The 24,799-nt window shown below is 38.2% G+C and overlaps 1 protein-coding gene across 11 annotated transcripts in view; it reads left to right on the top strand.

Annotated features, from left to right (window-relative positions):
- COL14A1 (collagen type XIV alpha 1 chain) overlaps window positions 1-24,799 on the top strand; it is a 117,743-nt gene that overhangs the window by 40,694 nt on the left and 52,250 nt on the right. For 10 of the 11 annotated variants that reach the window (XM_071553916.1, XM_071553918.1, XM_071553917.1 and 7 more), the window contains exons 10-21: window positions 278-426; window positions 1,089-1,218; window positions 7,016-7,161; window positions 8,448-8,577; window positions 11,739-11,878; window positions 13,497-13,623; window positions 14,547-14,686; window positions 17,683-17,815; window positions 18,936-19,007; window positions 19,730-19,881; window positions 23,416-23,545; window positions 24,561-24,683. In XM_071553916.1, coding sequence (XP_071410017.1) covers window positions 278-426; window positions 1,089-1,218; window positions 7,016-7,161; window positions 8,448-8,577; window positions 11,739-11,878; window positions 13,497-13,623; window positions 14,547-14,686; window positions 17,683-17,815; window positions 18,936-19,007; window positions 19,730-19,881; window positions 23,416-23,545; window positions 24,561-24,683 — 1,572 coding nt within the window. The remainder of the gene's footprint in view (window positions 1-277; window positions 427-1,088; window positions 1,219-7,015; window positions 7,162-8,447; window positions 8,578-11,738; window positions 11,879-13,496; window positions 13,624-14,546; window positions 14,687-17,682; window positions 17,816-18,935; window positions 19,008-19,729; window positions 19,882-23,415; window positions 23,546-24,560; window positions 24,684-24,799) is intronic. The other variant, XM_071553923.1, reaches the window with a different exon arrangement.

Genomic DNA, 24,799 nt, shown 5'->3' with positions numbered 1-24,799 from the left:
ATTTTTCATGACTGGGAGCAAAGCAACCTGAACAAAACCAAGCAAACCAGAAAGAAGGGTCCTGATAGAGAGGTGTGAGGAAGGACAGAAGGGCTTAGTTTTGTATTTTTGTCATTTTCATACAAAGGTTTATGAAGGGTCAGGGAGGCTTACTCCCAGTGAAACTCCATTATTTGCTTTCTAATAAGGAGTGATCTTTAAAGCTTCAGCAAATACAACAAACCAAATAATTATTATACAGAAGGGAGTTAAAAAAATGGTGTTGTCTCTAACCTAGGAACAATTGCTTCACTTGGGACACCTTCGGATTTGGTCACATCAGAGGTAACAGCCAGAGGATTCCGGGTTAGCTGGACCCATGCACCAGGCAAAGTGGAAAAATACAGGGTTGTGTACTATCCCACTCGAGGAGGACCACCAGAAGAGGTAACAGGAGGAAAGGCTTCCCTGAAATTATTAATCCAACAGCAGCAACTAAGCAGACAGAAAATCCATGGTCTTATTTTCAATCTACCCTGAAATGCCCTATGTGGGCGCTGAAGCCCACTACAGAAAGGAGACTGGTCACATTGGATAGTGAGGAAGGTTAGGTAGTAGCCAGGCTGCTTTTCTATCATACAATGTAAAGTAAAGGAGTAAAGTGTAATAATAAACTCTTTGGGGGGATGAAGTGAACTACCCACACTTCTCTTACACATGTGGTAACTCGAACCAGGTCTGTAGACTCCCCTTGCACCAATCTGTTTGCAAGAACAAAAGAGGCAGGAGTTCATGGCAAGCCAGATTTTTGATTCTAGGAAAAATTACTCATAAAAGGAAGACAATATGAGTATAAATTTTTAGGACATTTATCTAAGTTATTCCTTTGTTCTAAATGGCTACTTATATCAGCTAAACATTTTGACTATTTATGCCATTGCGGTTTTTTTCAAACACTTTATTGTACATCAACACGTCGTGAACTGAACTTTAATACATTGATTTGTACCTGCCAGTGTAGAAAATTGCCTGGAAGAGGGATTGACTGATTTGATGGCAACATAGTTAGTTTGCTTTATAGATATTTAGTTAATTTTTCTTTTAAACAGGTTGTGGTAGATGGAAATGTATCAACAGCAGTCCTGAAAAACCTGATGTCTTTAACTGAATACCAGATAGCTGTATTTGCTATATACTCAAATGCTGCTAGTGAGGGCCTCCGTGGAACGGAAATTACACGTAAGTATCTTTAGCGTGTTTGTTGCAAAGTTGACTGTCTGCATTTAATCAAACTGTGTAAGCATTGGTCTTTTTGAAATAGAAATACAGAAGAGAGTATTTTTCAATTTAGCTTGTTTTAGTGCATTTGAATTAATTCTGGGTTATATTCCTAAGTCCAAATTCTCTGTGGGTATTTAAACACTGAGAAAGGTTCTATCACTGGGTTGAATTTTGAAGCCAATTGTATTGAACCCTATATTAGAACATTCCTACACTTTGGATGTGGAGCCAAACTTTATAAAGTGTGTTGTGGAAGATGATCTTGAGGGGAGGATTAGGTGAAACCAAAAGTACCTGCATGTGATTCCCACTAGTGCCAAAGATTTTCAAAGATTTCTGTTTCTTTTTCAATGATTCAAGTATTTTCTGTCTGTAAAATGGTGATTTGGGATATTGTAAGACTTAATACATTTATGGTTTTATGTATTTGTATACAAAATGCAGTTACTTTTTTTAGTCAATAGGACAGATATTAGGAATGGAAGTAAAGACAAACTATATAGTTCCGACCAGGATACAGGAAGTCCATATGTGATATATCAATAGCTGATACCTCCTGGAAGATCAGCACAGTGGGACTAAAACAATCTAGAAGATCTCTAGAGTGCTTTGACAACAACTTCCTGACAAAGTGGTCAACGAGCCAGAAAGGGAGGGTGCTCTGCTGTTGCTGATACTTAGAAACAAGGGAAAAACTGATGTAGGAAGGAGGATGGTAAAACCACAGGTAGTCTTGGTTGTAATGACCATGAGGTAGTGGAATTGAGGATTCTGAGGGGGGAGTTCAAAAAGCAGGACCACAGTTCTGGACTTCAAGTTAGCAGACTTCAGTGTCTTCAGAGACCTTCTGGGAAGAACCTGAAGGAATATGGCCCTGGAGAGAAGAGGGATCCAGAAGAGCAGCTTGATACCCAAAGATCGCATCCTACAAGGTCAAGAAAGGTCCCACTGACAAGTAGATAATAAAGCAAAGGTGACTGGAGGCCAGCATGGATAATCAAGAAACTCCTAACAGAGCTTAGACATAAAAGGAAGTGTATAAGAGATGAAAGAACATGGAGGTGATCCAGGAGAAGTTACTTTCAGATCTTGCAGGGATAAGTTTAGGAAAGCCAAGGGCAACTTGGAGCTGAATCTGGCAAGTAATATGAAGAGAAAAACAAGTTTAACCTTATGTAGTTCAACAAAGGGAAGACCAAAGTCCTGCCCCTGGGCAGCAACAGCCCCGTGTGTCAGTACACACTGAGGAGTGACCAGCTGGAAGGGAGCTCTGCAGAAAAATACCTGGATGTTATGGTCAACAAGCTGTCTGAGAACCAGCAAAGTGCCTTTGTTGCAAAAAAAGCCAAGAGTCTCCTGGTTTGCACTAGGATATGGTTGCCAGCAGGTTGAGGGAGGTGATTCTTGCCTTCTGCTCAGCACTGAGGAGACCACACCTGGATGCCTGGTCTTGTGCTGGATTCCCCTGTGTAAGGGAGACGTGGACTTGCTATAGTGATTCCAGTGAAAGGCCACAATGATTAAGGGATTGGCACATCTTTCATAAGACAGCAGTCTGAGACAGCTGGACTGTTCAGTCTGGAGAAGAGAAGGCTCAGGTGGTCTTAACAATGTGTAAAAATCCCTGATGGGAGCGAATGAAGAGTAAGGCAGACACTTCTCAGTGGTGCCCGCTGATCAGACAAGAGCTAATAGTCACAAATTAAAAGCCCATGAAATTAAATCTGAACAGGAGAAGATACAGTTTTATTGTGATTGTGGTCAGAAACTGGAACAGGTTGTCCAGAAAGGTTGTGGAGACTGCATCTGTGGAGACATTTAAACCCAACTGGACAAGGTCCTGAACAACTTGCTTTAGCTGACCTTTGACTGAACAGGGAAGTTAGTTAGACCAGATGATCTCCAGAGGTGACTTCCATTCTAGGTGGTCCATGATTCTGTGTTAGTGCTGATCTTCCCAATCAGAAAATAAACCAGAATAGTATAAAGTTATTTGAGACTTCCATATCGGTCTCAGTCTCCCAAAATGTCATCTCTAGCCATCTTATACCCTATAACACAGTGTTAGGACCTATTTAATTTATTGAGGCAGAGGGAACAGTCACATATTGAGCCAACAGGATTGTTTTGTACTGCACCTGGTATTCCTTTGAAGTCACCCAGTCAAGTTCTGACAGAGCCCAACCCTGCTGGCTTTCTGAGTTCTGATCAGATCACACCCCAAGGTCATGCAGCATCAAGCATTTTATACACTTGTCTTTGACAGAGTGTTGGAAGTAATAGTCTGACATGCAAGTATGTTATGGGTTTGGCCAGATGGGCTCAACCTAGGACAAAGTATTAATCACTCCACATGTTAAATATCTGCAATTACAAAGTACTTTTTACTATCCTAATAGAGAGTTATGGAAAATTGTAGTTTACATTCCTGCCTTTGTGTGAATTACTGACAGATTGAAATAGTCACCAAATTCATTTGTTCATACAGAACAGTGAAAATAGTTTACAGGTGTGTGAAATTTAAACAGACATATGCAATAAGCATAATGTACAGATAATGAGAAAGTTTTGTGACTTTTATGGCTGATTTTAACTTGAAATAAATATGAAGTACATTCACAGTTTAATCTTGCTGCAAATGTATTTTTACCTGGTTTAGTTTATTCCAGTTGTTTTTAGTAAGTTTAATTTGTGCCTGTCCTGAATATTGGGATGCTTTGGTAAGTGTCCAAGATGCAAAACAGCATTATCTACTGGATATTTTTATCTGAGATTCTGATCTCCTCAGCTGAAAATTCCAGTAAAAAATGCCATGTTTTATTTCTAGTCACTTCTTTGTTAATTATTGCATATATATTGGCAGAGTATCTGCCAGTTCCTGTTGAGAGATAAAATAAAAGTCACAAGTTAAAGTTAGAGGATATTTTTCTTACAGATTTTTAGAATCAGAATAAGGAAAAGGACAGGTGATGGATACTCTCTCTCTCTGTTCTTGGGGCAGGTTGAATAGAAATGAGACAGTGTGGTACAAAGTGCCTTCAGGATATCTCAACATGTAGTTTCTTGGTGTAGGTATCAGAGGTCTGAATGGAGTTCTGAGCAAGGAGACTGAAGTACATTTGAAAATATTCATTGGTAGCTTCTCCCTGTAATGAGAGGAATTGTGGGAATACAAATCAACATAAGAACAAGGCTTTAAATAGGATGGAGACGGGTTATAAAAGGTTTTGAAGTGTAAATGGGTAACCTGGAAGTGGAAAACTAAGGAGGGGCCAGGACAGAAGTTTTGATACCATTTATACTCCCATAATATACTCCTGAAAAAGCTGGTAGCCCATGGCCTGGACAAGTGTACCCTCTCCTGGATTAAGAGCTGGCTGGAGGGTCGGGCCCAGAGAGTGCTGGTGAATGGAGCTGCATCCAGCTGGTGGCCAGTCACCAGTGGTGTTCCCCAGGGGTCTGTATTGGGTCCAGTCCTGTTCAACATCTTTATTGATGATTTAGATGAGGGGATTGAGTCCATCATCAGCAAATTTGCTGATGACACCAAGTTGGGAGGGAGTGTCGACCTGCTGGAAGGCAGGAGGGCTCTGCAGAGGGATCTGGATAGACTTGAGAGATGGGCTGATTCCAATGGGATGAAGTTCAACAAGGCCAAGTGCCGGGTCCTGCACTTTGGCCACAACAACCCCCTGCAGCGCTACAGGCTGGGCACAGAGTGGCTGGAGAGCAGCCAGGCAGAAAGGGACCTTGGAGTAGTAATTGACAGGAAGCTCAACATGAGTCAACAGTGTGCCCAGGTGGCCAAGAAGGCCAATGGGATCCTGTCCTGGATCAAAAATAGCGTGACCAGCAGGACCAGGGAAGTGATCCTTCCCCTGTACTCTGCATTGGTGAGGCCACACCTTGAGTACTGTGTTCAGTTCTGGGCCCCTCAGTTCAGAAAGGATATTGAGGTGCTGGAACGGGTCCAGAGAAGAGCAACAAGGCTGGTGAAGGGACTGGAGCACAAGTCCTATGGGGAGAGGCTGAGGGAGCTGGGGTTGTTTAGCCTGGAGAAGAGGAGGCTCAGAGGTGACCTCATCACTGTCTAGAACTACCTGAAGGGAAGTTCTAGCCAGGTGGGGGCTGGTGTCTTCTCCCAGGCAGTCAGCAATAGGACAAGGGGGCACGGGCTTAAGCTCTGCCAGGGGAAATTTAAGTTGGGTATCAGAAAAAAATTCTTTACAGAGAGAGTAATCAGGCATTGGAATGGGCTGCCCAGAGAGATGGTGGATTCACCATCCCTAGAGATTTTTAAACACAGATTGGCCGTGGCGCTGGGTGCCATGATCTAGTAAATGGACTAGAGTTGGACCAAGGGTTGGACTCGATGATCTTGGAGGTCTTTTCCAACCCAATCGATTCTATGATTCTATGATTTACAAACCTGAATAATAGATTGGGTCAATGGCCTCAATGCACAAGAAGGTATTAGGCTGGCATGGGTTTGTACATGGGAAGTTAAGAGCTCTGCTAGAGCTTGTTGAACACAGTGTGAGAGATAAACTATTCCTTGTAGAAATCAGCTAGACAGTGTGCAGTTTTTGTTTGGACAAGGAGGTTAGAGAAGCTCTGTCATTGTAATTAGAATTTGTTGCCTGAATCTTGGTTTGCAGATGAGATTCTTCAGAAATATGCAAAGCAGAGCTTTGTAGAGGCTTAACATCCAACCTATTACAGTCTCTCCAAGTTCTTAATATTAAAGGTTCCATATCAGTTAGCAATAGCCTTCTGTTTCTTTCAGACTCTTTTAGTCATTTTAGGGAATGTTTCAATGTAGAAGATCCAAAGGAGAAGCCAAAGTTCCCTCATATCTCTCCAGTGACTGGGTATTTTGATGGAATCCGTAAATGGTGTAACAGCAGTGAAGAGACCTTGGGATGTTATTTTGTGAGAGGAAGAAAGTGAGGACAATCAGGGAAGTGCAAAATGTTACTCTGAAGAGTTACAGAACTGCAAAGGAATATTCGGGAGCCCAGAGTGGTGCTATGTTCTGGTATCAGTGCCTTAAATTCACAAGTAAACCTTCTAATATTGTTTGAATTTCACTCAGCCTGCTCTCATTTGCCAGGTTATTATTCATGATGAGTTGCAGTGGATGACCTTGCCCAGATTTTCATAATCCCACTGACACAGACCTGGGAGCCAGTTTGGACAGTCCAGGCCTAAAACATGAAACAGTTCATAGTCAAAATATTTTGACATGCTCAGTGTGCTCATCCAGGGTTTTCTCCAGGGTGTTGTACCTCATTGCTGTCACACCCACGCTCTGACTTGGGAACTATTCCCACAAAGAGCCACCGGTTAAAAATGCTACTGGTTCCTAATAGCAACTGTGCCTATTCTTCAACAGCGAGTGGTCATCCTCCTGCAGATCAGGGGGAAGGAAGAGTGAGATCGGAACTGAGCACCAATTTAGTGCTCAAGGAACAGAAATGCTCCTACTTGAAGTATTCAAAGCCATTTAGGACAAAGAGTTGAAATGCTTTGTAAGGTGTAACTCTGCTGTGGCTTTAGAATGGGTTTAGGTCATCATTTCCTTGTTTCTCTAATTCTGCGATCTTTCATGTACCAATCATCTCTTCATAGTTGTAGCACGCAGATGATAGTTGAGATAGCTGTATTCCTTTGTGTTTCCTGGGGTAAAACAAACTGTTTGAATAATAGCTGGTTCAAGTGGGACAACTGAAGCGCCTCTCTCGTTCCACTGTAGTTGCCTTGCCAATGGCATCGGATCTGCAATTGTACGATGTGTCACAGAGCAGCATGAGAGTGAAGTGGAATGGAGTAGCGGGTGCCACAGGTTACATGATCCTGTATGCTCCCCTCACAGAAGGATTGGCAGCAGATGAGAAGGAGGTGATGTACTGTGCTTTCATTTGAATAGCAGTTACTAAAAATATCAGTCTTTTAAGAATAAACTAGTACATGTCCTTTAACCTCCCACATGATCAGCAAATACTTTGTGTTCTTTTTCCATGACTACATTAAGTACTGTATGTATTACAGACTGTGGATAAAGTGCAAGTGCCAGTTCATTATTTTTATGTCAGTCATAAAAATGCAACAACTTGAACTGAATTTAACTGACCCTTTTGAAATTGTGTAGGAGGTAATACTGTTTCGTTTTATAAAACTAACAATTGAAGAAAAAAATAAAGTAAAACTAAGATATTCTCTATGTGTGCTATCTGAAGAATATGAACTTTAGCCTTTGTTCTGATCAGGGCCTTTAAATGTGAATACCATTTATAGTTCTGACCCTCATAGTTTTTCTTTTAGATCTGTTCAACTTCTATTTTTAAACTTAAAAATAATACCTTCCATCAAAAGTGATTTTAGGACACATTTTTTAGAAGGAAAAGAAGGTGAGACTGGGTAAAGTCTAGTCTTTTGTCCCTAAAACAGTAAAACCAGTAGACTTTTCTAAAGTTGCTAGCATAGATCCAATGGAACTTCTGGTCTAGGATTTAGGAGTTTTTATGCTCAAGTTTCTAGATGTATAATTAAGGTTATGTACAACATCTGTGTTCAAACAAAAACACTAAAAAAGCATGCAGGGGCATGTGAACTTGTGGAGAGTGCAGGAAGCTACTGAAAACTGGCATAGACTTGTGCTGTCTGCTAAATGAGTGGCTGTGAGCACTTCATTCTGTTGAAAATGGGGCCTCCCTGAGAACTAGCTGGTTCAGGAGGACTAAGCTTTACCTCAAAAGAATAAATATAGTCAGTCCATGTTAATGTGGCTCCCTGTGAGAAGTGGAGGATGAAAATGATATACACATTAAATAGCAACAAATCTGAGCCTCAGTGTAAATGGAAATCAGCTCCTCCAGTGATTTCATGTGATTTTTAGATCTGTGACAGATGATGAAACAAAGTGTAGCTGAGAATGAAAAGGCTTTAGTAGCTGCTTGTTCTGGAGAGGAATATTTTATTATTGCTAATATGACTAGTCACTTTGAAACTCCTCTTACCTGTGTGTTGGCTTTTGACTTTTTGAAAATTTTTACCATTGTGCAATATCCCCAAATGCTGAGCAAAGTACTGCAGACACAGTATCAGACAAGTGCTCAGTAGAACATTTGACCACATACCTAATTTCAGGTGTAATAATGTGTCTTTTTTGTTCATGGTGTTCTTAGATAAAAATTGGGGAGGCCTCAACAGATCTTGAGCTGGATGGACTATTGCCAAATACAGAATATACAGTCACAGTTTATGCCATGTTTGGAGAAGAAGCCAGTGATCCCCTTACAGGACAAGAAACTACACGTATGTAGCACATACCTATATTCACTTCAGTGTTATTAAAACTTCAAAAAAGTCTTTGAACATATTAGAGCAAGCATCTGATTTTAAAATCTGATTTAAATAGTCTGTTGGGCAAGCTCTTAACTGTATTGAAGTTTCTCAGAGTGAGCGCTTAATTTACAGAGGCTGAGGATTTCTAGGAAACACTTTGGTTTTGCAACAGGATTGTGAATTTTTCTCTCCTGTTGTTGGTAGTAATATGGGTGCCCATGTTGATCTTGGTGGAATTACTGGTAGGTTTCCAAACTTGGTGAGGGTGAATGAAGATCATCATGTAGCTCTAAATTCAGCCTCTTGTAGCTAGAGAACTAGGTGCATGGGGGAGCCTGCTCAGATGGAGAAAGTCATTTCTCTGGCTCAGTAGTAGTAGGACAGACAGAAAAGAAGCAAAGAGAGGATTTCTGTCCAGCCTTTGCTGCCCAACATCTGGTAAATGAAGGGTTGGAAAGTGCCTGTGCACTCATGAGAGATGGTGTGTTTTTAATAAGCAGCAAGAATTTTTGCCAGTTAAATTCTGTCCTCTGCAAACTGTACAGAGCACTGTATGTTGGTTCTAAATAGCTTCAGCATTTGGAAGACAAAGGATTTAAAAATAAGTAGTTGTGCTGCTGCTGGGATATTTCTAGGACTGCATTCGGTGACATCTCTATTGCTCCCAGCAGAGGAGTGAGTGCATCGTCTTGCTCTGTGCTCCTAGCATGGGTAACTCAGCCAGTGTGAAAGTGACCTGCATTTAATAGGTGACAGAAGTTCAGGCATGCGAATGCTAAGAAAAGGAAGGCCCAGAGCAGTTGCTTGTCACGTCAGCAAGCAATAGTGGAAGAAGTTCTAGGAATGGTGTTTTCTGGGTCTTCTCTAGGAGGACATTTGTAAACGGACAAGTTCCAACAGCGAACTACTGCAACCTGGGCATGTTTGACAACTTGAAATGAGTGTAGAAGAATCCCAACACTTCAGAAATCAAATCCTTGGCTCTTTTTCCCCCTCTATCTTTTTTTCCCTCTTTTTGTCTCTCACTCCTTGTCTCACACACCCCTTGCTATGCCTGTCACCCCCTTCCTGGCTTTTGATCAATATCTGCCCAATATCTGGTTTTCATTTCTCCTAAACAGTAGTTTATGTTGTTTATGACTATGCCAGCCTGAATTTGCTTTGTGCCATATGATCTTGTAGACTGCTGAGCACTAAATGTGACTAACACATTGGATGGAAGATCACAAACAAATTCCAGATACTTTGGTACAAACTGCAATTTCATGGCCACTGTCTAATCACAGAAGTCAGTAACACAGGTTAGTCAGCCCATCATCATTACTGCTGCTATGAGACCAGGATGAAAAAGAAACCGTAACTACTCTGCAACCTTCATTTGTTTTTAGGGTGACACAACGCAGCCATCTCTGATCTTTAGCACTGTAAACTGATAGAAAATTGATTCTTTCATCTACACTATTCAGATAAGTCCTCTGCTAATAGTCATTGGTGGAACAGGCAGTGGAACAATCTGGGAGGAAGAAAGCTCTTGTTGATCACACCTGTCCCACATTGTCAATGTTCAACAAAAACATCTTCCCTGTACATATCCTGATTTAAGCTATCTTTTTTTTTTTTTTTTGTTCAGTGATTATTTCTGGCTTACAACTAAAGAGTAATCTTCCTAGTATTTTCTTCCTGCAGTGTATATCTGCCTGAAGAGTCATCTGCCAAATTTACTGTAGTATTAAGTGTAGTATCTGATAATCTGTATTTAGTAAATAATATTCTACACATTGTATCATCTTGGTTACTGTAGCAAAACCTCTCTCTATGCCAAACAGAGACATGATCAAGCTCATTCTGGGGTGTAGTTTCATTTTGGGGCCAGGATTCATCCAAGACTCACTGTAAATATCATGTAAGTCTGGCATCAGGACTGCCTGTCTGGTTGAGAGCAATGTTGTCAGGAGGTTGGCTTCAAAAGGAAAGAGCTGAGACTGAAGCACTTGGTTGTATGACCTGGTTGGTGGAGTGAAGTGCATTCCAAGACTGACAGAAAGTAGAAAGGAAAGCCAGCACTTGATACTCCCTTCACTAGACTCAGAGGAGTAGACTGAATGCCAGAATGTGTGGCAAACTCATTTAATACAATTCCAAAATGTTCCTGTCTTCTCTATTCTCAGAGCCAAGCTGACTTTACTGTTCCTAAGCTGGTTGCAGATTCTGAATCGATATGTGGCTAAAGATCCTACATAATATATGAGAGTTTTAAAATCCCTGCTCTTTCCTATGTGCTCTTGTGTGAGGGAAGCTGCTTCTGAAGTGCTGATATTTATCTGTCCACATGGATTGGAGAGGAGAGAGTGTGTGAAGGCAGGATGGATAGAGAAAGGTTTCACAATTCTGAGAGAAGTAGCAGATGTTGGGCTAATACAGAACTTACTGCTGAGAGTAACAGACAGCACAAATTGCTTTCTGTGGTGTGACAGAAAAGTGGATGGAATCTAAGACTCTCTCATGCATGACCTCATTTTCCTTCAGCTTGTGACAGACAAGGAATATATAGTATACAAATATGGCTTTAACTGGGGTTGCTGTTAGGAAGCATCTTCTTTCTGTAATAAAAGGGAAAAAAAGTTAAACAAAGGCAAAAAAATAGCATGTTTGGAAATCTTCTGAGATAGTTACACTTTTGGACAAACTTACTCTTATGTCAGGGACTTCTAGGATTCAGAAAGTTTTTTGCCAAAATACTACTGTCATGAAATATTTTTGCTGGGATGCATGTGGAAAACAAATGCATATAGGATGAAGATTAAATTGATTCACAAATACTAATTTATTTCAAACACTGTGCAGTCTAGATCTTGCTATGATATCTGGAATGAACAATAGAATAATTACTTTCTTTTTCAGTATTAGTTGGGACGCATTTCACAGAACTGGAAGTTCTGTTCCAGTAAAGAGCTAAGCCATTTTACCAGCCTTTAGGTACTTTCATAGCTCCATTGATGTACCTCTTTTAATAGGAATATTGGTGATACATGTTTTTGAATGGAAAATGTATTATTTGTTTTCAAGACATGAAAAATTTCACAGCTGAAACCTGGAATCTCTTTCATGGCTTTATCTCTCTTCATTTCAAGTGCCTCTAAGTCCACCAACAAACTTGAGATTTTCTGACGTTGGACACAATAGTGCTAAGCTAACCTGGGATCCTGCTCCCAAAAATGTGAATGGCTATCGCATCATGTATGTTAAAACAGATGAAACAGAAACCAATGAGGTAAATTATTAGTGCCTCTTTTCCCCTATCAATCTCAAATCTCCCCACACTTCTGTAATTAGTAAGGATAATGTTTATAAACAAAAGCTACCTTGCAAACTGTAACAAAAAAATTTCCTAGACAATTCTGAAACAGTGTAAAAAAGAGTTTATTAGTATTGGATAAACGTATTTGTAGGGGACAGTACTCTGAACTTCTTACATGTCAGAACAGTCATTCCTGGTGTATGGAAACTGAAGGAAACTACTTGAGTAAAATGATCTGTATGAGTAGAAACTTGATTAAATGTATGGTATGCAAATATTTATTCTTGATTCAGTCCAGATAATAAGCCTTTTGAGATATCATATGTCATGGACTCAAGCTCATTCAAAAAGACTGAAGGCTTCACCACATTTTCTCAGCACTTATTTGTATTGAATTATATATTGAAAACTTTCTAGAAACAAAATTTGGCTGTTACAGAGTGCTGCTACCAAGTTGTTTTAACTTAGACTCTTGCATTTAATAATCTACTTGTGCAATATTTACTTATGCCTTGTTACTGAAAGTGTTTTGTAATACCTTTTAGCAGCTTGAATTCTATGATAGAATTAAAAATGGGATGGAATGATTAATACAGAAATAGTAATGCAGCAATCTGAAAAAAAAAACAGAAAATAAAAAATAATTGCACTTAGTGGGTTTGATTATTAAACTAGTCCAGATCCCTTACAAAATAAATTGTCATAGATACTTTAGCTCTCAAAAGAAAAAAGTCTTGAGTAACAGTTATCTGTGATTGTTTCTTGTGGGACATATCTGGCCTTTCATCCATATAAGATGGGATATTCGTATTGAACCTGAAGAAACTTCCCATCTTTAGAACGGAGCATGCCTGTGCAATGTTTTGTGTCTTTTCTTTTTGCTGGGTCACTTTAAATTAGAAATCATTCAACCTCTTCTTATTGATTACCCTTAATACAGATGATATTCCTGTCTGTACTCATCCCAGAGTATTTGAACATCTCAGGCTCATGACAGTGCACTTTATAATGCATGTTCAGTTCTCTTTTCCTTTATGTTTGTTCAAAAAGAAGGTGGCATTTTTTTGTTTGCTCTGCACTGGTAGCAATTCCCCTGCGGTGCTGACCTAACGTGACACTGAATAGTTGGACTGATAAGCTGTTTGTACAGCTTTGAGTTTTATGTCCCTGGCAAAGTCAGTTAACTGCAGCCTGGAGAGAGACCAGGTGAGACTGTCATCTTGTCTCTTGACAAATTTTAAACGTAATGGTTTACGCAGTGATTGTCCATGATAAGGGTTTGGATTTAGCTCAGAAAGTCCCTCCCTCTTGTGGGTCCCTGAATGTGCAGGGCTGATGCTAGCTAAAGGATTAGGCTTACAAAGGGCGAATTGTCCTTTTCCATGGTTTGTCATAAGCAAAACTTTGCTGAGTTTGTCTATTTAACTGATTTTTGTCAGCTCTTATGGCCATGAGTTTATATTTGCTCATAGTTTCACAGAATTTCTCTACTGATTACATGATCTTGTCTTTCTGTATTATTATTATGCAGCAGAATTTCAGACACTGATAATGTATGATCAATATCTACTGCAAAATTTGCTTTCTTTAGGTGGAAGTTGGTCGTGTGTCAACCCATACTCTGAAAAGTTTGGCACCCCTTACAGAGTATACTGTAGCTATTTTCTCCCTGTATTATGAAGGACAATCTGAACCACTTACTGGCAGCTTTACCACAAGTAAGTATTTCCAAGCTTTTGAAGGCTTTCCAATAAGAAATTTTATACTCTCTTACGTTACTGGAAAGCAAGATTAGTTCAGCAAGTGTCTCTGGCTGTGAATTCAGATATATGGAATTCTTTCTGGTATTTTCATTGGTGTTTTTGGCTTCTTTACTCCCTTTTTAAGAAGCCAATTGCCTCTTTACTCACATGTAATCTCTTGACATCATGAAAACATCTCCACAGCATTCTGAAGCGTTATTCAATGTGATGGCATTTGTATCTCCAGCTGAAGTTTGATGAGTTTGTTTAACCAGTGAACTATTTAGACACTGAAGGGTAGAACCTAACACACATACAGTGCAAGTACATCAGAAGGAGAAAACATAAGGCATTTAAGCGTCCTGTAGTTTGTTTAACACAATTATAATTTCATTAACTATAGTTCTGCATTAAACAAATGGTTGATGACACATATTAATGCTTTCCAACATAACAATAGTCAGAGAAGAAGTGAAAGAAGAAGGGAAAAAATACAGGTATGGAAGAAGTGGTTGATGCTCACATGCAAAGTGCAAATGGAAATACACACTGAGTCTGGAAAGGACAGAGATTTGAACTTTGAGGTAGAAGAAAAAAGAGCATGGTGCACAGAGCTCTGAGCAAAGGACACGGACTGAGGGTTGCATGCTGCTCCGTCAGTAGAGAGAGGGCAAGGATGCTTGTCGAGCTGGAATGGATAGAGAGCTTAGTCCCCTTCCCAAACTACAAATCCACTTCCCTAAGTACAAATAAGTGTGAAAAGAATTCTATAGTCCATTTGTTGTCTACCTCCCATTTTATATTCTTTATAACAAACAACATGTAAAATGGTATGTGCCTGACATTGCCATGTCAGAGAATAATTTATTCTCCCTTTTTTTTGGTATAATATTTTGCAGAAAGAGTTCCAGCTCCCCAGCATTTGGAAATTGATGAAGCATCGACAGATAGTTTTAGAGTCAGCTGGAAGCCCACCTCATCAGATATTGCTTTTTACAGATTGGCATGGATTCCTTTGGATGGGGGGGAGTCCAAAGAGGTAAGTTGCCCTGACTTTCTGAGGGGGTGAAAAGGAAGAGAGAACTCCATTCTGAGGACACCTATGCTGCAACTTTTGCCATTTGAATATGACCAATTGACTTACAGAGAAATCCATCCCACTGAACAAAAATTAAACCAATATTCCAGTTTTATTTTGAAGAGGAAGTGAGAAAAGAGATCTTTTGTGAATAATCAATCTAATCTGTAATGAGCCAACTGCCATAGAACTAGCGTTGTTGTTTGATGGCATTTTAGTTTTTAGAGGTTCATGTTCTCCATTTTGCTGTAAAAATGATGACAGTAGCTGATCCAGAGTAGTGTAAAGCTCTAAGTTTGTCTAATGTGCTGGCCACAGTAGAGTGGTCTGTGAAGCCATAGTTATGTAATGTTACAAAGGGAAAAGTTTACACACAGTAGATTTATTATATTGTTCCTTTATTCCTCTTCATGGTTCTATCTCTTTTATCACCTCATGCTGTATTTTTTGCTTTAAGCCCATGTGTGTCTTGTCCATAGTGCTCTTTTCGTCAGAATTTTTAAATGATTTTTCAACCTTTAGCTTTTCTTTTTTTTGTTATCTTCTTCCAAGCAGACAGAGACAGACACTTTCTCTCACTTTCCCAAATTTTCATAGTCTGTCTCATTTCCTCTTTCCCTTTTTTTATTTACTCATCATTTTGGCTTCTTTTGTACCCCTCAGTCTTTAATGATTCTCGTGCATCTTGCTCTCTTGGCATCAGCAGTGTGCAAAGAGGCCACATCTGCAAACTGTTTATCTGGGTACAGACCTCATGGGGAAAGATGATATTTCCCACCTAGCCCTAGGTTTCATGCATTATTTTGTCACCCATTAGGGCAGAAAGCAGTCTTTTTAGCTTAGGTTAAGTGTCACTTTTTTCTTTAAATTTAGCTTAGCTGGATTCATTCCTCCCTTTCACCTAATGAGAGGTATTCATGCAAGCAAAAAAGACATTAGAGGATAGAACAGGGAAAAGAAGGAGCTGGCAAATGAGCGAGTAGACATAGGTCTTCCCCTAGCAGTTTCTTCTGGTGTAGATGAACTGATTTATTTCTATTTAAGTTCCAGTGAGTAACTGTCAGTGAACCCCTTCAAACCATATGCTTTTTTAAAGTGAGATTCAAGGTATCTCTGTTCTTTGAGTGTGAGAATAAATTATCAAGAAATATTTCAATTGTTAAGGTTCCACTTGTTCATTGTATTCACTAAGAACTGCTGGAGGCCCTAATAATTTAGCATGTTGAAATATTAAAAATGCCCAAGCTGCTTTCTTGTTCTCCTTGCATGACTTCTCTAATGGGGTCAGGCCTAGGATAGCACAATACCTCCAGGCTGTTGCCTCTTTAAGCTTCTTTCCCAGCTAAGTGATCAGTCATGCAGAGAAACAACATGCACTCCCTCTGTCTTTCTCCCAAGACCCAACTTGCCAATTAGCTGACTGGGGTCAGGGGGTGGTGGTGAATTACACACCTCTCATCTCACTTCACCCACACTGCTGATGGGTGAGGAGGGTTCAGTGGGGTGTTAGAGCTAAAAAGCCAGAATATATTGGAGAGTGACCATTTATTACAGTAGAGAATGAATGCTGTTATGCTTGTGGGCTTGTTTCTGTTTTTTGTCCTGCCTACTTAAAAGTTCAGCACTTTGTGATGGGTTATTGTGGGCTGAATTAACAGGAAGTGGAGAGTGATCCTTCGAAAGTACATGCCAAAGTTACATGTGAGACAGTAACGATTTGTAGATATTTTATAATGATTCAATTCACAGCTCTGGAGAATTGAAAAGGAATGGATTACTCATATCTACCTAGTGCACAGCTAGTTTCACTCAAAACTTTTTCCTGAAATTTTCCTAAGAAAATCTGTGCCAGAAAGTGTGCAGCAGGGGATGCCTGACTCCTTACTTCATAGTTGAGGAAGGCATCGCACCAACTCATCTCTTTCTTCTCTTATTTTCTCTATTTGAGTTCAGAAGGTCTGTGATTGTTTTGTGGGTCCCTTTTCCCCAGGACCAACTGAGGAAATCTCCTGTGGTAGTTAGAAGAGTGAGATGCGTCTCGCTGTTTCTGCTAATGGCTGTGGGAGATTTTATGCAGCACATATCTATTGTTTGATTTCCATTATCATTCTAACTTTGATGCGTATACAGTGATCACCTCTAAAAACTTGTCAGTGTTAACCTGGAAAAAGGCTGTTTTATTGTAGCATCTGTCTGCATAACCTAAAAACTATTTCCAAAACTGGTCAGCCCGTTTCACCATGATTACTACTCGTGCTCCTGAAGCACTCTTCTTTATAGACTCTTTTTGCACCAGCTCCTCCCCATCTGTTGATATCTTCCAATAAAATAAGTGAAACACAGAAAAGGCTGAAGAGAGACCTTCTGCTTACAGTTAACATTGCACCCGTGAATCTTCTGCTGCTGTCATAGGTAGAAATACAGAAAATTACTATTTAAAACTTCACACCATATAGGAAGCCTCTCATCAGCACATCTCTTCTAATCCCCAAGTCTGCAGCAGATATTCTTTCAAGTTGCTTTCAGAAGTGTGGAACCATAACTGAAACTACAGTTCTGGTACAGAAACAGCATTTTGTAATGCTGTGGAGGTGCTGAATACATTTGTCATAACAGTAATTGAACGGCAAAAATGTGAATGAAAGTTAAGATACCCTGTTACGTTGCTTTAATTGTTTTCAATTGTAGTGGTTTTTTTCAAGAATAAAAGCAAAACATATGTTCAACATCAGCAATTAATTGTGGGTGACTACATGAGACCATACATTTTAAGTATTCTTTCCAGATTTATTCTGTGATACTTTTTATTGCAATATAGGTAATAATTTTTTGGCAGATCTGGATGTAGATGTAATTTGTTTTAAAGGAGGATCCATTTTTCTTCTTTTGTTTTAGTCAATTAATGTAAATTAATCCAATGCAGAACTGATTTTCTTTAATCTCGGTGTGTTACTTAGGTTGTTCTGAATGGAGACGCAGACAGTTATGTTATAGAGGGGTTGTTGCCTAACACAGAATATGAAGTTTCTTTGCTGGCAGTTTTTGATGATGAAACTGAAAGTGAAGTTGTTGCTGTTCTTGGGACTACATGTAAGACAAACTCTTGATTGTAATTTTTAAAAATGTTTAAGTGAATTAGATTTGATGCTTATAGCTTGTATATAAAATATGGTTCATCTTTGTGGAGCTGTTATATTGAAGAATGTGGTAGTTAAGCACCAGGGCTTTGCTGACTGTATTTTTTGCTTTATTTTTGTTTAATATCATGAAGTAGATGGCTTTGAATCAAAGTGGTGGTTTGGCTTCCTGTCTGAGCTGTGGTATTAATAACCTTTGGATCTGGGTAGATATTCTTCCATCCTACATTTCAATATTTAGTCTTTGAACAGGGTTCCTTGTGAGAACATATATCAGATTTTGGAAGGGATGTGTGTTAAATGTTTTAAAGTAAATAATTTACAGGAATTTCACTTAAGATGTTTGGCATTTTCAGTATAAACTTTTCTTATTTATGTTATTTATACTCATAGAGGTAGATTTGCTCTTGACTGAAATAATGGTCCAAAAAAAAGCTTACACAGGCATCCTGTGACATTGACGTGGCAGTAGCCAAGATAAAACTTGACAATCATGCACAATGTGTTTTATGGTTTATAATTAAAACAGTGGCCAGTATTTCAGGAAGATTGTTCTAGTCTCTTTTTATATTTCTTACCTGTAAATTCAAAAATTTCATTTTTTGTAACTTAATTGCAGACATAATCTTGAACCTTCTGTTAAGCAAGAAGCCCTTACCTATCAAAATGAATCTGATATTGCCCAGTGTTACTGAGTGTACTTTCTGTTTTTTAGTTGGACAGAAATAAAGAACCCTTGAAATACTTTCAATTTATTTAATCTGTCAGCCTTAACAAATGGTCAAAGTGGAAGTTATTATTCAAAGTTCAGATAGAAATATGGGAAAATACAAGCATTCTTATTTAATTGTACAGTTTATAATTATGTCTTATCTGTAGATCTGAGTGCTAATCCTGCAAAAATATGGATACTATATGAATAATTCCCTTGTAGTCTTTGAAATGCCTGAAGCGTGTGTGGAGTACTTGTAGGTGTGAACACATAGTTTCATTGTCATAGTTAGAAATACAAGAAAAATACTGTGACTTCCATGTTTTGTTGAATTGTTAGTGAGCCAAGTACTGTTTTTCAGTTGCAAGTTCTACCACAATACCTTCCACATTGACTACTACCAGTGCCACACCCTCTGAGCCCACCACGGCAGGTAAGCAGAGCAAATGTCATCAGTTCAAATGCTGAAGACACAGCACTGAGGCTCCCCCAGGCACTGCTGGGTTTGGAGGCAGAGAGCTGAGGAGCTGGTAACTCCAGTTCCTGGTGAGAAGGGACATCACTGGTGAAAGGTTCATGTTGTTGTGGCCCTGCACCACCTTCTGTGTGTGGACAGCTTCATGCCCATGTGGGCGAGGAGCCATCCCCTTACACAGTGCAGGGACTCTGAATGGTACCAGCGGTGTTATGTAGGAGTGCAGACACTCATCTGGAAAATTCAGAATTTATCTTTCCCTTTACAAATATGAGCTTGGAAACTCTTCAAAATTTTGTTTAGTTTTGAGTGCTCTGTTTCTTTTCCCTGGAATTAGACTGACCTTTAAAGAACAATGTTTCTGGATTATTTCTCTTCTGTAGAATTCTAGTTTTGATTATTCTGAAGCTTCATAAGCCAAGTAAGATAAACAAAGCAGATGGGATAATACATGTTAATGGCAGTATAAGATAACTATTATTTTAATATGTGTTTACAGTTTTTATGTTATTAAGCCCAAGTATGACTGAACTATATGAATTTGCTCCACTATGGATCTGCAGTCCCACCATGATGTCAGTAGAGCTTGCAGATTCTGGTGATCATTAGCAAAATATCAAAATTATTTTAAATCTAAAAACAGAGTTGAGAAAATATTAATTAAGTATTTTTTTACTCAGTTTTTCGAACAGGAATAAGAAATCTTGTTATAGATGATGAAACAACCTCAAGTCTGAGGGTGACGTGGGACATTTCAGATTACAGTGCTCAGCAGTTCAGAGTGACCTATCTCACTGCAAAGGGTGACCATTCTGAGGAAGCAGTGAAAATGGTCTGTATGGCTTTTGTAATTCCTTTCATAAGCTTGTTTAATAATTGCTAAGATGTGATCTCTTCTTATGTGATACTTTTGTTGCAATTAGTAAAGGATCTGTGTTTGGTATTACTGTGGGATTGAACTTCAAAGTTCTAATCAAACAGCACCTGCTGCTCTGCAGGCAAGAGCAGTCAAATGTAAGATGAGGGCCCAGTCACACAGATGTTTAATGAAGTCACACTTAAAAGACTAACTGGCTGTCCTCTTTTTCCTGTATTTTTTATATTCATCCAAGTTGGGGTTTTTATTTTTCTACTTTTAATTTTATTTTTTTACTCCTAGGCCTTTTTCTATCTTGAGATAGTGTTTAAACAACACTTAATGTTTGTACAGGGCAGTCTTGAGTAATTTTTGTTTTCTTTCAGCAATTTTACTGTTTTCCTAAGTGTGTCCTGTTATTAAAGTTTGATTGCAGAGTTTTCCTACTTCTTGTTAACCTGAACATGTCACAATAAGGACTGCACTTTCTAACTTAAGTGCCTAAGATTACAATATTTAAAAGAATATATAATGGAAAGAATGGAAAATATTTAAAAGAATGAATAGTATAGCATGTACTCTTTTAAACATATAGCAAACAAATAAACAAGCCAACAAAAAAGACCTAGCTATATTATTTTAAGATTTCACAATTTTTGAGATAGTTTCAGAATTCTGTGAGGCCAAGTGACTTTTTAAAGAAAAAAAATTAAATGGGGGAAATCTTAGAATTGCAGCACTTGGTTTTCACAAAACTAAATTATAAAATTTTGGGATGGCTCTATGTAGATACATTTAAAAATTAAATTGTATATTTCAATGTTATTTTCCTAGTAAATAGCACAGAATGCAAAAATACTCTGCACATCTTTCTCCCTCTATGTCTGGCACATGAGTTACTTCATAAAACAGTTATATCAAAAATATGGGTTATTCTTTTTGATGTCAAGGAGCTGACATTTTTGGCCCTATAGCAGAATATATCAATAAAAATATTAAAAAGGATTAGTTGAGTATCTTTTTTTCTAGAAAAATATGAATCCATCTTTTTACATTTTGGTTTCATTCATCTTTTAGGAGACTCTGCTGAAAACTCACTTTTTAGCCATCTTTAAACTAGAACCTGAAAATGAATTTTCAGTGTAGTGGTGTCCTCTTGGACTGGGAACATGCTTTATGAATTTGCCTTCACTATATGTTAGTATAGTATATACCATAGTGGAAAACTAAAATTAAAGCTGTAGAAATAATAATTCAAATTGTGGCTATCAGAAGGATACTACAGCTGATTCAAAAGCTCGTTAAAGAAAATTATGAAACTGTACAATAGAGTAGGTCTTTGGCTCTAATTCCACAAAATACATAAGTATAGTTTCAATTCTTATTATCTTTGGTCACAATTCAGCAAACAGGTTAACCATTTTTCGTCTTTGAAATTAATCACATGCCTAAGTACTTTACTGAATAATGAATTATATAAGATTATACTTAAATTTAAGCACACTTTAAATGGAAGGAATGCATTTTATCATGTGGCTTCAAGCACCTGAGAGGTGCAACACAGATGTCAATAAAACAACACAGATGTTCAGTTTTTAGGGAACTGTTTATATGTTTAAGTACTTTTTTTTCACCAGAACCCAGAGGTTTTCTGGAATTTGGGCTTAAATGTACTATAGCGTGATGGTTCTGTGGTGAATGCTGAAGTTTTTTGGCTTATATCTCAGTAATATAAGTTTCAGTTACTCCTCCCTTTCTATAAAAATATTATTAAGTTTTATAATTCTTGATGCAACTGGCTGAAAATCAGTGACTAGAAAATGGAATAGAATACAGAAGAGTCAAGCCCTTAATTGCATGTATGTTCTTGGGAGTGCTATACATACTGGAAAGATCACATTTTTTTTTCTTCCTTGAAGCCAAAAATGTTTTTCACTGTTGAAAACTATATTGGTGCGTAGAAGGTCTCTGATATACACTTGCGAATAGGATAGTGTTCTTAATGGTTGCATCCTTTATCCTAAAAACAAAAAAACTTGAATGGGTTTCTTTTGTTTGTTTGTTTGCTTTTGTTTAGTTGTTTTTGGGGTTTTGGTTTTTTTTTTTTCAACAACTTGGTTTGTATGTTTTATGTATGGAAGATGTGACTCTTTCATGCACATGAATTTTTAGATAGTTTGAGTCTAGTTTTGGTCAAAGAATGAAGCACTTCTTTGACAAGTCTCAGCACCTGGATGTACAGATTAATTTCCTTCTTTGTATCCCTTGCTGAAATTAGAAGGAGTTTAAATATATCCTGAAGTGTTGAAAGACCTTTCTTGTCTGAGTATATGCTTCAAAACTTTGCCATCATCACATGCATAAGTCTTTTTTGAAACATAGAAATACCTTTATAGACTTAGTTTCTGCTTTTTCCACCTGAGTTTAAAGGATTTAAGGTTTTCTCAGCTTCATGCCAAATATGTGCAGTTCCTGACTTGGGGGATGGATTCGTTCATCACCGTGAATTCACTGTTGCTTCCAAAAGCATCACTTCAGAGCACAGGAAAATGTAGGACTAGTTTCTCTTTTGTACCATGCCCACTCCATGTGCTCCCACTCAGTGGCTCCCACTCAGGCTTTGGTGGCTCTCCTAGATTAAAATTTTACTGACAAGCAGAGCAATTGCAAGGCTCTGCTTGGCACCTCTACCACTGCTGTTGTGATACTAGTTTTTGAGGCTCTGGCTAAATACAATAATCTATTGAAGAGTTTTGGAAGTTAGCTGCTTATGGGGAAACATTTTACTGTACTTAATTCAGTGGAATTACTGTACTCTGGAACACCAAAAACTGCTTGGAGGAGTTTCTGCAGCTTCTCTACTTCTAGCAGGTTGTTTAGTTGGACTTCTGCTGCAGATCTTCCGTGTTTCACAGCAGTTTGTGATCCTCTCATATTTGTGGGATGTACTCCTACTTCCTCCCCTAAATATCTACCTTCATTTGCTTCTTCCCAAGCTAAATGCAGATGAGACAAATATGATCTATTCCTGCCCAGTTCAGTGCTTCTCAATCTCATGAATTGCTTTTCCTTCCTTCCGGGGAAGACTTTCTGTCTCCAAACAACATATCAACCTTTATTAATAAGCATATCTTTGGAAAATCTAGAAATGTCATAGAATAAATACAATTAGAGGATATATTTTGTCTGCACAGTAAAATTGTTGAAGTACTAATGATCCATATAATACCAGTGGTTTACGGAGCTGTAGTGGCTCGTAGGTTTAGTATAAAACTCTGTTATCCTATGGACACATTCTGCTTTCTATTTTTTGGGGGGGATATAACAGTAGATCTATTAAAAATGTGGATAATGTAGTTATTTTATTTTACTTTAAAGAATCAAGAACGTTGAAAATGCAAGCTATACAGCAATGCTAATGGAATGAGGTGTCAGAGATGATGTAAGATAAAAAAGACTTTTGACTCAAGTCATTAAGCCTGATGGTTTCTGCTTTTTCTGACTGTTCAGGTAATGGTGCCTGGGAAACAGAACACTCTTCTGCTTCACCCTCTGCTGTCTGATACAGAATACAAAGTTACTGTAACCCCCATCTATTCCGATGGAGAAGGAGTCAGTATCTCAGCTCCTGGCAAAACTTGTAAGTACAAACTTTCTGCTTGTCTTTGGCCAAGGTATACCTGAAGAAAGGCTTATTCTTGTGGCCTTTTTTACTTGGCTATAGTAATGTATTTTAGTATAAACATGGGCTTATTTTACATAACTTAAATAACTTAAAGTTTATATTAATCTCAGTTGATTGATTTATAACCAATGGGTTTCTTCTAATCAACAAGTTGTATTTTATATTCAGATACTGTGAGTTTGCAGAAACCTTTTGAATAATAACTCTGGTAAGTCCTTGATAACTAACCCACCAAGGACAAGCCAACTAATACAGAAGATAAACAATGCCTGCTGAGATGATATCAAACCAACCATTGTATTGTTAGATTTTCCTTTCTGTGAGATCATTACTTCCTAAAGGTCATTAAAAATGCTGCTGAACTTTTTATAAAAGTGTTGAATTATTTCTAGAGCTCTGACCAAGTACCAAAAGATTACTCAGATATAGTTTCATTTCCTCTCTACTGGATATTGTAAAAAATTTCTTTGTGCACTGCTAGTCATAATAGTATAATTTTATTGAATTATTCTCTTAATTTACATAATTTCTGCCTAAATTGAACTGCTATTTGTGCAGAGACTTAAATAATTTCTAAATAATTCCTTTGATTCCATTTGACAGGGTTAAGCGTTCAAAAGAGCGTGAATTTTACATTAAAAACTTTAGTGCACTTGGATTGGAAGAAACTATATAATATATAATTATCTCTACATTATCTTACATTTTCAGGGGAAAAAAAGATAATTTTTAAAAAATGTACTGACAAAGCTTGGAATTAATTTCAAAAATCATTGTTTGTTGATCAGAGTTTGTAATTAATCCATTGTGTGATTCAAAGGATGAATTTGATTAAAGGTTTCATCCTGGTACTTTTACCTGTAAAACTGAGAGTACTGGGTATCACACTATTTTTATTTGCATGTCTTGATATTTCTGTATGTGCTTGTATGAGATAAACTTGTAAAAGCTCAGTTTGATTTCCTTTTAGTACCCCTGTCTGCTCCTAGAAATTTACGTGTCTCAGATGAGTGGTACAACAGATTGCGTATCAGTTGGGATGCCCCACCATCAACAACAATGGGTTACAGAGTTGTCTACAAACCAATCAACGGTGAGTTTTCACACTGATTTCTTTTTGTGGTTGCTTCTGACTATACGATGTCTTGACATCACCTTTTACTGAATTTTGTCTTTAAATCTATCAGTTGCTGTTACAGCCTTGAAAGT

Source organism: Pithys albifrons, chromosome 4 (genome assembly GCF_047495875.1).
Source record: "Pithys albifrons albifrons isolate INPA30051 chromosome 4, PitAlb_v1, whole genome shotgun sequence".
Taxonomy (NCBI): Eukaryota; Metazoa; Chordata; class Aves; order Passeriformes; family Thamnophilidae; genus Pithys; species Pithys albifrons.
The sequence above is the reverse complement of the archived record's forward strand: the minus strand, read 5'-3'. Positions and strand labels throughout refer to the sequence as shown.